This window comes from Squalius cephalus (assembly GCF_949319135.1).
Source record: "Squalius cephalus genome assembly, chromosome: 18".
NCBI classification, from domain to species: Eukaryota; Metazoa; Chordata; class Actinopteri; order Cypriniformes; family Leuciscidae; genus Squalius; species Squalius cephalus.
In genome coordinates, this window is record NC_137139.1 from 28526526 (window position 1) to 28539712 (window position 13187).

The window sequence follows — 13187 nt, forward strand, 5'->3', positions numbered from 1 at the left end:
TGCTGTGAGCAATTCTGAGCATTTCTCCCGCATTTTGCCTCCCTGTGTTTGACCCATTCTCTACTAATCTTCACGTTGCCGGCTGCCTGCCCATTTGACCCACTGCCTTGTATCTGGTTTCTGTCTCGCTTGCTGCCAGCCTCTGTAGGCTACCCTTGCCTGTTTTCCACTACGTTTGTGCCTGCTCTTCCCTATTGACCTTGCCTGTGCCTGACCTTTGCCTGTCGACCATTCTCTTAAATAAAACTTGTTGCAAAATGGACCTGACTGATTCTGATGATTCGCAACAAAAATAGTACATCAGCTACATGTCACCCTAATATGAGAAATAAAATTGACCCAAAACTTTCCCCCTCAAAATGAAAAACATCATTTGGTAATAATATTTATTGTATCTGGTCTTGTCACAGAATTCAGTTGTTTTGGAAGAAAATTGCAGACGACATTGGCAATATTCTGGGATGAATCTACAGTAGATGTTGATCCTTGTTCATTTATTCTAGGCCTGCCCGCTGGTATTTTGAATGAATATCATAAGAGACTTTTCAGTATTTTAACTTTTGCGGTAAGAAAGAACATTTTGATGTTCTGGATCAATGAGAAAACCCCATCAATCAGAATAAATAGCATAAACTTGTGAAAGAACTCATCTAAATAGATTTCTTGACATGTACTGTATATATATTACATTCTTCTAAGCGTATTTAATTGGATATGGTCAGAGAGATGAGAGTCGAGTGTCTGCACCTCATCGGTTGGGTCCCGTGGCTGCTGAGGCGGCAGGGCAGGATCGATCGTGTAGAGTCTGACGGGAGTTTTTCCCTTTTGGGCTTCTCCTGCTAGCTCTGATGCTCTCATATCGGTTCAGAAAGCTGCTCTTAAAAGATGTCATACGCAGGTGGAACAGTAATAACTGATCTTGATTAATCTATTCAAGATTTCCGAGATGCTGTAACAAACATGGCACCTAATTACTACTTCACTGTTTTTTTTGCTTTTGCTATTTTATTATTTTGCTTTATTTGACGTTTGATTCATGGGTTCCCTCATACATCTGTTCCCTTGTGCACTTTACGCACTCTTAAAAAACAACGCTGATTGTTGAGACACTAAAATATACAATTTATATATTTGAATACAATGAAAGATATAGCATGTACTGAATGTTAGCTTGCTTATTGTGCTCAAGAGCATGATCTACGTAAGTCCACATGTCATTTCACAAGAAACTATGCTAAACAACAGGTCGAGAGCTGTGGTTCCTGTAGTTCCACAGTGTTGTTCCACTTCGAAAGCCAACGTCTCAGGTTCCCTTAGATGAGGAATAAGACGCTATGTCTTGATGCAATGTCTTGAAAACACACATAACTTGATTGTCAAAAATATCAGGAAAATTTATTCTTAGGTCGGCATACGTCAATCACACTGACACAAGGATTTATCCGAAAAAAATCCCTGATGATGACAGAAGTTAATCCATCCATCTGAGTGATGCATTCATGCACATTATTTGCAGAGATTCACAAACACAACTTTCTGAGCTATGGTGTTTCATTACAATTACAGTAATTATGGTATTACCATGGCTTTTTGCCATTAAAAAAAGAAGAAAAAAAATGAAATCGATGCAAAGGTCCAAGTTACTTCCAAAATCTTGTAGGACTAAAGAATGTGTACCCAAAAGATAAATAGACTGGACACAAAGGTCTTGATTAAACATTTGAATATAGATTTGAATACTCTAGATAGCAATGTAACTCACCAAGACTAAAACAAAAACAAAGGAGAGATCATACTTCATTGCTGTTCAACTGTGTGTTTAAAAGTTAAGACAATAAATTGGACAACCAGTGCTTCTAAAATTGTTCATCTATACAGCACCAACTTCTGTCTGACAGACCTGCAGCCTTTAACTGAAAAGATTTTCTCTCTTTCAGGGAAGAAGGGCATGTCTCTGGCCACTTTATCTGCCAGATCAAAGTCTTGGGCCATGTTCAGATGGACCATCTCAGCCATGACGCACTGACGCACATGCTTCAACATTAGAGGTAGGAAAGGAATATAGTGATCAACCAGATGATGATCTAAGTGCAGAAATCCACCTGTAGACATACACATTGAAAATGTAAAAAAGTTAATTGTGGGGAGTAAATGCAACCACATATTCAGGTTTGGGTAAAACCAAATGTAATCATGGAAACAACAATAGAAAAACACATTAATCAGTGACAAAATAAATATATTTAGAAAATGCATAAAAATGGCCAAATAATATATTAGGAAATATAAGTAACTAAAACTTATTGAAAATGTAAATATATTTTAAAATCTACATTAGCTTTTGAAATATATTGGAAAAATATACACTGCTCAAAAAAATTAAAGGAACACTTTGAAAACACATCAGATCTCAATGGGGAAAAATATCATGCTGGATATCTATACTAATATGGACTGGGTAATGTGTTATGAACGAAAGGATCCCATTTGATAGAAAAGAAAATGATCAACCTAAAGAGGATTGAATTCAAAGACACCCCGGAAATCTAAGTGAAAAAATTATGCAGCAGGCTGGTCAATTTTGCTGAAATTTCATTGCAGCAACTCAAAATGGTACTCAGTAGTTTGTATGGCCCCCACGTGCTTGTATGCATGCCTGACAACGTCGGGGCATGCTCCTAATGAGACGACGGATGGTGTCCTGGGGTATTTCCTCCCATATCTGGACCAGTGCATCACTGAGCTCCTGGACAGTCTGAGGTGCAACCAGGTGATGTCAGATGGACCGAAACACAATGTCCCAGAGGTGTTCTATTGGATGTAGGTCAGGTGAGCGTGGTGGCCCTTCAATGGTATCATTCCTTCATCCTCCAGGAACTGCCTGCATGCTCTCGCCACATGAGGCCGGGCATTGTTGTGCACCAGTAGGAACCCAGGACCCACTGCACCAGCATAGGGTCTGACAATGGATCCAAGGATTTCATCCCGATACCTAATGGCAGTCAGGGTGCCATTGTCTAGCCTGCAGAGGTCTGTGCGTCCCTCCATGGATATGTCTCCCCAGACCATCACTGACCCACCACCAAACTGGTCATGCTGAACGATGTTACAGGCAGCATAACATTCTCCACGGCTTCTCCAGACCCTTTCCTGTCTGTCACGTGCTCAGGGTGAACCTGCTCTCATTTGTGAAAACCACAGGGCACCAGTGGCGGACCTGCCAATTCTGGTGCTCAATGGGAAATGCCAATCGAGCTCCCTGGTGCTGGGCAGTGAGCACAGGGCCCACTAGAGGACGTCGGGCCCTCAGACCACCCTCATGAAGTCTGTTTCTGATTGTTTGGTCAGAGACATTCACACCAGTGGCCTGCTGGAGGTCATTTTGTAGGGCTCTGGCAGTGCTCTTCATGTTCCTCCTCGCACAAAGGAGCAGATACCGGACCTGCTGATGGGTTAAGGACCTTCTACGGCCCTGTCCAGCTCTCCTAGAGTAGCTGTCTGTCTTCCTGGAATCTCCTCCATGCTCTTGAGACTGTGCTGGGAGACACAGCAAACCTTCTGGCAATGGCACGTATTGATGAGCCATCCTGAAGGAGCTGGACTGCCTGCGCAACCTCTGTAGGGTCCAGGTATCGCCTCATGCTACCAGTAGTGACACTGACCCTAGCCAAATGCAAAACTGGTGAAAAACAGTCCGAAAAGATGAGTAGGGAAAAAATGTCAGTGGCCTCCACCTGTAAAACCATTCCTGTTTTGGGGGTTGTCTCACTGTTGCCCATCTAGTGCACCTGCTGTTAATGTCACTAACACTAAAGCAGCTGAAACTGATTACCAACCCCCTCTGTTACTTAACTGACCAGATCAATATCCCAGGAGTTTATCTGACTTTATGCTATTCTCTGAATAAAAAGTGTTCCCTTTATTTTTTTGAGCAGTGTATATTTTGACTGAATACTTCAATGAACTTTCAATACATACAGTTCTTATCATTGAAAATGTTTTGAAAGATTTTAGTCTCCATTTCCTTGCTGTTCATCCATAGCTCTTCCCGACATATGCCTTCTCTCCAGGAATCCAGAGCCACTTCTGCAATCACATTCCCACCTGCATAACTAAGAATAAACACAGTTTCTCATTAGTTATGTAAATCTTTTGAGAAGGTAGGGGTATTTAATTACCACTCCGTTTGAATTTTATATAGCTAATATGATGCCTACAACTGCATTTGTAGAAAACCCAAAAACAGCCCACTGATTTGAGAGCTTTACCTAAGGAAAATGAAGATTGCATTGTGGAATGAAACTCCATCTACACGGACATTGGAGTTCAGAAAAGGTTTTATGGTGTCAATCAACTTTGGCTGCATTTTGTCCATTTCATCAAATATGAACATGGAGCGGGGAAAACTTGATACACGTTTAGAAATCCACTGCTTTAGCTGTGCCTGAATAAACAGAACATGCAAATCCCAGCAGAGAAATTACTTTTGATATGCGTAACACTCCCACAAAATGTGCATTATTTTTACTTTCATATTATAGGCCTAGTTTTATTTAATTTTTTCACTGTGTTTAAAAAATGGGCTAAAATGCTATCAGTTTAAAGGAATAGTTCACCCAAAAATAAAATTGAGCTTACAATTGACTATACTGTACCTTTAGGCCATCCAGTGAGTTAGTTTCTTCATCGGAACAGATTTGGAGAAATTTAACATTACATCACTTTTTACCAATGGATCCTCTGCAGTGAATGGCAGAGATGAAAGTTAACAGCTGATAAAAACATCACAATAACCCACACGACTCCAGTCCATCAATTAATGTCATATAAAGCTAAAATCTATGTGTTTATAATAAACAAATTAATCATTAAGATGTGTTTAACTTCAAACCATTGCTTCAGGCTAAACTTTTTGAGTCCTCTATCCATAATATAGTTTTCTGTGAAAAAGTGAAAAGAAATCTCATCTGAATCAGAAAATATGCACAGACCAAGTATCGTTTACAATCCAAAGGAGGACAACAGGGAACTTTTGGGAACAGGGAATGCACAGGGAATGTACTTTTGTCACTGCAGGAAGCAGTATAATGGATAATGGACTATTTTGGCCAGAAGCAACAGTTTAAAGTTAAAACGTCTTAATTATGGATTTGTTTATTACAAACACGCAGCTTTTCGCTTCACAATATGTCAGTTGATGGACTGTAGTCATGTTGATTAGGCTACTTGTGGATTATTGTAATGTTTATATCAGCTGTTTGAACTCTCATTCTGACAGCACCCGTTCACTGCAGAGGATCCATTGGTGAGCAAGTGATGTAATTATAAATTTCTCAAAATCTGTTCCGATGAAAAAACAAAATCATCTACATCTGGGTGATCATTCCTTTAATAGAAATGAAATGCAACCTCATTTCTATATAAATTGAACGAAATAAATGCTCTGTAAATGACCCAAGTCTTCTGAGAGTCTTGTGGGCCATCTTACAATCTTACAGAGGCCAATCTAGATTGCTAGAGGCCATAGATTTAGCCATGGCTAAAAGTACCACCATTTTTACTTACACTGTACAGTTCTGACTTTTCTTTGTGTGGGAAATGATGCACAGATGTATATCTGTGAACATGTTTGCTGTTTTCCCCTTGTTCATAAATGTTTCTTGCAATGATTTTAGCAACATGGCTTTTTCCAACTCCTGTAGTCCCATGGAAAGACAGAACCAGCGGTTTGTTTGGTTTGCTGTCAGTCATAAATGATGTTACAGCTTTTAGTACAACATCAGACGCAATGTGCTGCCCAAAGAGAGAGTCTCTTAAATCTTTTTCCAAACCTGAAAGATGTGAAGATATGTTAAGTCAAAGATTGTTTGTAGCTTGCAATGATCATCTGTGCTATAACGTCTTGGGTTACGACTGTAACCTTTGTTCCCTAAGAACAGGGAACGAGACATTGCGTCCTGAGATGCTACTGGGGAACCCTTTGACTGGTAACCGAAGCAACTGTCAAATCACAGCAATCGTATTGGCCAGCGACAGACTATTACATCATACTAGTTTGACCAGGAAGTAAGGAGTGCCTAGAGAACATGTCATGGAGTCCACTACAGGCAAGTTGCAGAACCCAAGTGCAGTTTATAAAATATCCAAAAACAAGATCAAACATAAAACAAAAGCATGGCGTGGCATGAAACTCAAAACAAAAACATAGACATAGACATGGCGCTTACCACCAGTGATTACAGGGAAACACTACTTGACAAAGACGCATGGCAAACATGAGGGCTTAAATACACACAAGACTAATTACTGAACAAGACACACCTGTGCACAATGAAACAATGAACCAATGACAACATGACAACACAGAACACATGGCAGGATCAAATGACGGCCAGGGAATCACATGACAAGACATGAAACATGACTGACATGAAACGTGAATCAAAAACCAAAACAACCTTTGACTGGAGGCATGGCAACGAGACACAGTGTCTCGTTCCCTGTTCTCAGGGAACAAGGCAAATTTCCAATACGAGCGATGTACTCAGCTTAGCGCATTTTACCCTTTAAGCAAGAGGAGCACAGATCTCATGCAACCAGACTGTCGAGGAGGCCCCTATGTAGGTTACTACTCCAGAATAACACGGGCGTGTGCTCAGGGCAAATGTTTGAGCTCTAAGGGAGCGTACTCAACACCATCCTGAATAGGAGGGAGTACTCAGTTGGCTCAACCCGAGCATCATTGGTCCAGGGGCTTCAGTGCTCTGGGAGCAAAGTATTCTTTAAATTCTTTACTCTCTCAGTGAGAGGAAACCACTTCACTCAACCTAAGGGTGGTTAACAAGGAGGCCTCTCTGAGGGCCATTCGCTTGAAATTGTGATCTTACCTGGAGCTCAGTAGAGCGGTGGCTTATTTTCCAGAAGAACTCTCTAAATGAGAGGAAGCCAACTCACTCAAACAGAAGGATTATCAAGGCGGTCACCTCTTTAGAGGGCCAAATGCTTGCCATATCAATTATCTGGAGCTCAAATGAGCGATGGCCTTAGTAAAATGACTCTCTAGTTGAGAGGAGGCCAAGTCACTCACTTCAGGTGATGTTTTTTGTTCTAATGCTACCCACCATATAAAAACCTTACAAACGACTCATAATTAGAGGAGGCATATAACAAGGGTGTCACATGTAACCGCACTGGGTAGTACATTAGCATTAGCTCAAATGATCTATAGGGAATTTTAATAATTAATCATGAATATGATTAATATATTGCATATTACAGTTACATTAATTTATCGAAGCTGAAAATAGATCAATCGTACATGAATGACTACCACAACCGGTTATGGTTCGTCATTAATATATCAATAGTCTTATCTCAGATCGAGTTTATGAGATAACTTTAATGGAATTAATTTAGTTATCAAACAATCGGTTTGTCCAGCAAAACGGCCGTAAGATTAACTTATCAACTCTCAAGAAAAATTATCCTTCTTACAAATGCAAGAGTTTTTTTTTTCTGGCCTTGAAAAAAAACCAACTCTCTGTGTTTGTAAAATTAGGTTACTTAAATCGTAACAAGATAAAGCATGTAGCTAAGATCAACAAATCATTGACTTTGTAATTATGAGCAGACAGACAGAATCAATCGAGGATATTTTGGATTTTAATAATTGCAAAACTAAGGAATACATAGGCTACTACGATTCACACAGAATATATGTATATACACCAGAAATAAACAAAACGAAAAACATTACGAACAGAACACGAATTAACAGAGGATGAGAGAGATGAAAAAGAAAGAGATCGGAAAATGAGAGAGAGGGAGAGGATGAGCGAGCGAAAGTGAAAGCAACATGTGCGATCAGAGAAAGATCACAGTTAGGCAAAAATCAGACAGTAACCTTTTGACAGACAACAAGGAATCAAATCACCTTGAAAAAGGGAATAGACAACCTTAAACAGCATTTAGATTTCGATACTTGCATGTGGTCTGTTGTGTTGAGGCGAAGAAGATGCGTGTGTCGGTCTTTCGGAGCTTCTGGTGCGAGCAGACTCGCGCTGAGTTTTAAAGGTGCACCGAACATGAAGTTACCAAAGACATGATTCAGAGTTCATCTCCCTTTGTGGAGGGAGAGGCGAATATGAAAATAAAACTTAGTAAAGAAAAGAAAAGAAAGGTCGGGAGTGACGCGGAGGTGCGCATCCGGAGACGGTGGCCGAAGCCGAAGTTGGTGTTTCCCGAAGTTTGACCGGAGAGGAAGAGGAGCTTGCACTTCTATCTCTTCCGTTGAGCGCGGTCGCGGGTATTTCAAAAGAGTCTTTTCCTTTGGGTGGAAGTTGCCGGACGAAAATAAAGAAAAGACTTAAAGACAAAGAGAAACGGAGAACGCTCCCCAAAAGGGAGCCATGGATCTTCTCGCTGACGAAGAGGGTTCGTAAAAAGGTGCTCCAGAGAAAGTTCTGTGTCAGTCTCTTATGGAGAGGTTGGCTCACGCCTGCTTCGCGTACGTGAACCAATCATCTTAGAGTATCTCGAGCGGGAAAAGCTATTCTTTGTCTTGTCAGGAGAACTTATTTGCATAGTTTATGATGGTATAAAATTTCGTCATTTCTACCTAGAAAGATTGTACACACAGAACAATACATTTTACTGTAATCTCCTATGTATGACTGGTTCAGTCAAAACAAGAGAGTCAAGCAGATACCTTTAAACTTATGACCACAGATAAACTTTATGACCTAGCAGAGGTAATGTTACAGGAATGTGATCCTGTTAGGGATTCATTCTTTAGAAATACATTTAAGATTCGAAGTTACACACCAGAAGATCATAACTATATGATCAAAACAAAACGAATCAAACCTATAAATGCACACAGGAAGGTCAGATACAATTCTGCGTGACATAAAAAGGACGTTTGTGTGTAAATGTGTGTGTCTGTGTGTGTGTGTGTTTGTAATGTCACATAGAAAGTTTCGTTATCTCTTTGAGGCTTGCAGGAGAATGTTGATTTTAGGTTCTGGAGTGTGTCTAGGGTGCTATGAAGTCTCAGGGGAGCCGTAAAAGTTGCCACAAGGCAGACCTAGCGGCTCCAGGGCTATGAGTTACATTTACAGGTTAAACGTTAAAAGTTTTCCCAAAATTTATAATGACAAGGCTTCTGGAGTTTTGTGTGCAGGGAAAACAGAATCTTGATTCTTGCACATTCGTTACACACAATAACCGATATCGGAGCTCCAGGGCCCCAGTTCAAATTTGCCTCTTTTTTTATTGATATGATGATCAAACATCTCCTTATTTCTTTCTATAGGGAGCTGAGGTCACTATAGTTTTACATTTTTCACAGAGGTGAAGCGACCTGCAAAGCTCAACCTGTGATTTCAAAGAGCGGAGGCCTTAATGTACATGAGGCCTGCCATACCCTTACAGCCTGAAAGGATGCACTCACTACCAAGAGGAAGTGCACATCACATCCCTCAAATCCTGCTTCTTTTTGTTAGAGGTCACGCCTTCTCTGTGACCTGCTCCTTGGAGGAGGAGGGGCCCGGGAGGTGACGCTAGGCCTCCGGCCCTGTCTAGTGGTTTTCAAACCGAGACGGGCCAGGGCCCCCTGGCTGCCTGGGCGCAGACTCAGATTGGCGCGGTATACGTTATTTAAATGCCACCGAGCAGGAGAAAGCCCTTCTCTTTCTCCCCGATGTCCATCAAGTTCACCCACAGGTGTCTCTCCATTGCACACCATCTCGTCATCGATCAACCAACCGCGGTCTGCTTGGTGGCGCGAAGAGCCAGGTCCGTGGTTTGGCGCAGCTCGGATACCGCATCAGGGGAAAGAGCCTGACCCTGATGAAGTCTTTTAGCAAGTCAGCCTGGTAAGAAGCACTACCTGGCTTGAAGCACTGCCATGGTGTGCAGCCTGACCTGCAGCCGCTTACGCCCTGCTCTTCAAGGGCGAAGTGTTCTTAAACGGCTTTGTAGGCAGAGCCGGAGCTTTTAGAGTCAATGCCCTCCCATCTGTGAGACAGTTCGCGAACGTCTCGTCGATCGGGGGCATCGCCGCGTATCCATTCTCACGCACCCCCTCAACATTTGCATAGTTTGCATGCCTATGTTGGTGGATGCGGGTTCTTCCATGCCTTCTCGATCTCAGTGTGGAGGTCGGGAAGGAAAGGAAGGCTCACAGGAGCTGGAGGGTTATGGCCAGAAGAAACCTAACTCGTCTAACCTGCAACGAGTGGTCTCTTCCCTAGCACGCTCCCACGACAGTTTGAGCCTGTCTGAAGCGCACTCCATAACCCCCGACAGCTCATCATACGCGGGGCAGGACAACTAGTCTTCTTTGCCCTCATCAATCACTTCCTGGCATGGTGCCAGTCAGGGATGGGCAGTATTTCAGATACATGTATTTAAAATACTTATTTGAAATACAAAATACTATTTTGTATTTTGTATTTTAAAGCCTTTGGAAAAAAATCAAGTGTAATTTGTATTTAAATACATTTAAGATGAGTATTTTTGTATTTTCAAAATACATAAAATACTTTTTGCCAGTCAACCTTTTTATCAGGGTACTGATTTTGTGCATCAACTGGTTCAGACATTCACTAGCTCAGCATTAGATCAGCGATTTTTTTGGGAATAAGGTGAGAATGTCATGATCAATTCTACTTGTTGATTAAAGTTAAAATAGTGCATTATTCACTTCAGTTAACATGAAAGAATAAAAGAGCACAGACAAGTGGGAAAATAGCATAAGCCAATCAGTCTTGACCGGTTGTTGATTTTTATCAACTAGCTTGTCAAATGTGTTTAAAGCATTACTGCACGTTAGGCTGGATGATATGACACTACACATCATAGCGATGATATAAAGTGTGAATTGATGTAACTTTTTCTAAATCGTTTACATAGATAGGCCTATTTGTGGGGTAAGTAAATATCCGTGCAGCTTTTAGTGGGCAGGAATTATTGGAACATTGGCGTGGAAAAACAAACACTGATGAATGATACACCACAAAAATCTTCAGCTTTTAGTTTTATTGTACATAACAAATAATAATAAAAAAGTGGTAAATAGTGTCAAATGAATCTAATTCTAATTTTAAATTTTAGATACACTTTCTAATTTTAATAAACTTATAGAAACAAACTTTACATAAAATAAACATAAAATTACTTTAAAAGCATTGGACTACCTGCAACAACAACAACAAAAACTCAAAAGAGTTTGAAAATCAGTTTATGCTGTGGAATCAAAACTGATATTGAGAATTGTGAAACCATGATATTGTTACTGTGAAGTAAAATTTAGATTTTGGTCATATCGCCCATCCATATTCTTTGCAAGATAGCAGAAAAGGTTCCCACAGTTTTACATACAGTATGAATTTTTTAATAGTGTTCACCACAAGTAATAGACTACATTGTAACCAGAAATAAGTATATAAATGGCTGCCATTTTGCATAAGTTTATTTGTAATTGCCAGAAAGAAAGAAAGAAAGATAGAAAGAAAGAAAGAAAGGGCAGAGATGAGGTTAGGAATGAAAAGTCAGTAGGCCTATGTAGTTTCTTCATTCACTGTGACCTATACCTGCACTGGATGGCCAATTTCACATGTATTTTGTGTATTTTCAAAATACAAAATACTGTATTTGTATTTAAATACATTTTTTCACAGTATTTTGTATTTGTATTTAAATATATTTTTCCACACAGTATTTTGTAATTGTATTTTAAATACATTTCCATGTATTTATGCCCATCTCTGGTGCCAGTAGAGTACTGTCCGCTGAACCAGAGGATGCATTAGACGCGGTTTCCTCGTCCAGCAGAGCGCTCTCGTCAGCAGCCGAAGCACGTGAGAGATTAACTCCTCTCTCAAACTCTTCAGCTAGCTCCATCTGTGATCCCCACAACCTGAGTCTTCTCTCCACCTCAGCGTGAGAGGGACTCAAGCCTCTTCCCTCGAGAAGATAGACAAACTAGAGCGGAGCGTCCTTAAAGGAAAACGCTCGCAGTGCACGCAAACAGCTCCCTCAAGAACTGATCGTGCGTTCTCTTCGCCCAGACAATGAACGCACAAGTCATGTCTTAGAAATCTCGGACATGGATCGGCACACTGCTTGAAACGCTTCACAGACATTTTCTTTACCTGATTTTCTTTACCTGATACCAGTCACGTTGAGGTGTTCCCCAGTAGCGTCTCAAGACGCAGTGCAAGTTCCCTTTTGAAAGGGAACTACAAATAAAACAGAAAGAAAAAAAAAGAAAGAAAAAAAGTTGCATTTTTGTCTCAGTACAATGAAATCACTCCCAAAATACATATAAAAAAAAAGTACTATAGCTAAATAAAACCACTTTTAAGCATGTAATGGCATGGTAATGTGTTATTAACAACGTCATAACCACAGTTTAGGAATAAAGAATTACGTTTAAACCCAACATACAAAGTAGCCTATAGGAAAAAAACTGTACCACAACCCTTTCACGAAAAACAAATTACAACGTAGTTGTGCTTGTTGGGAATGGAAGTAATTCGGGACATCCAACAAAGGAAACATTTAACGCTGTTTGAATCATATATCAAATAATACGATATCTAGCCTACATTATTTTGTTTTACTCACCTTTAGGGTCAAAAGGCAGCAAGCCGTCCGGTTTAAAAAATGTGTAAACGACATAAGATGCAGCAGCCGCGATCACATCCAGAAAACCTGAAGACAATGTAATATTAGACACCAGCAATAAAACTAACAAAAGGCTCGCTTTCATTGTGAAAGCGAATCACCCAGATCTCTTTCAGTCTAGGTTTACGGTTAAGAGACGTAAATTGCACGCCTTCAGCAAACATCTATTTAATTTGAACCTTTTTATAGCCTTTTACATACACGCTGCAATGGTATACGCCTTACAAATCTAATTTACAGACTACGAGGAAGAAAACGGAGATGGTCCTCACTGCAGAGCATAAAATCCGGGGGGAGGAGTCGGATAAAATCCAACTCCTCCCACCTTACATACCTAAACCTACCAATCTCCACCCCCTGATCCCTAAACCCACCCCTAAACCTACCCATCTCCACCCCTAAACCTACCAATCTCCACCCCTTATATAAGATCCGACTCCTCCCCTCGGATCTTGTGTACTGCATTGAGGTGCTACTGGGAAAACGTGCTATATTCT

General features: G+C 40.6%; 1 protein-coding gene and 1 long non-coding RNA gene across 2 annotated transcripts in view; one reads left to right on the top strand and one right to left on the bottom strand.

Annotated features, from left to right (window-relative positions):
- The window catches only part of LOC307146441, an 18207-nt gene extending 14099 nt beyond the window's left edge, over positions 1-4108 (top strand). Inside the window, exons 3-4 of the long non-coding RNA XR_013819096.1 lie at positions 1938-2048; positions 4043-4108. This is a non-coding gene — a long non-coding RNA (uncharacterized lncRNA). The remainder of the gene's footprint in view (positions 1-1937; positions 2049-4042) is intronic.
- Positions 1025-12965, bottom strand: LOC307146422 (torsin-1A-like). The gene is made up of 5 exons (XM_079850402.1): positions 12631-12965; positions 5566-5831; positions 4269-4444; positions 3979-4112; positions 1025-2102 (listed from the first exon to the last, which is right to left on the bottom strand). The coding sequence occupies exons 1-5, from the start codon at positions 12773-12775 to the stop codon at positions 1867-1869; spliced, it is 957 nt and encodes a 318-aa protein (XP_079706528.1). The 5' UTR covers positions 12776-12965; the 3' UTR covers positions 1025-1866.
- Positions 12966-13187: the final 222 nt, after the last annotated feature.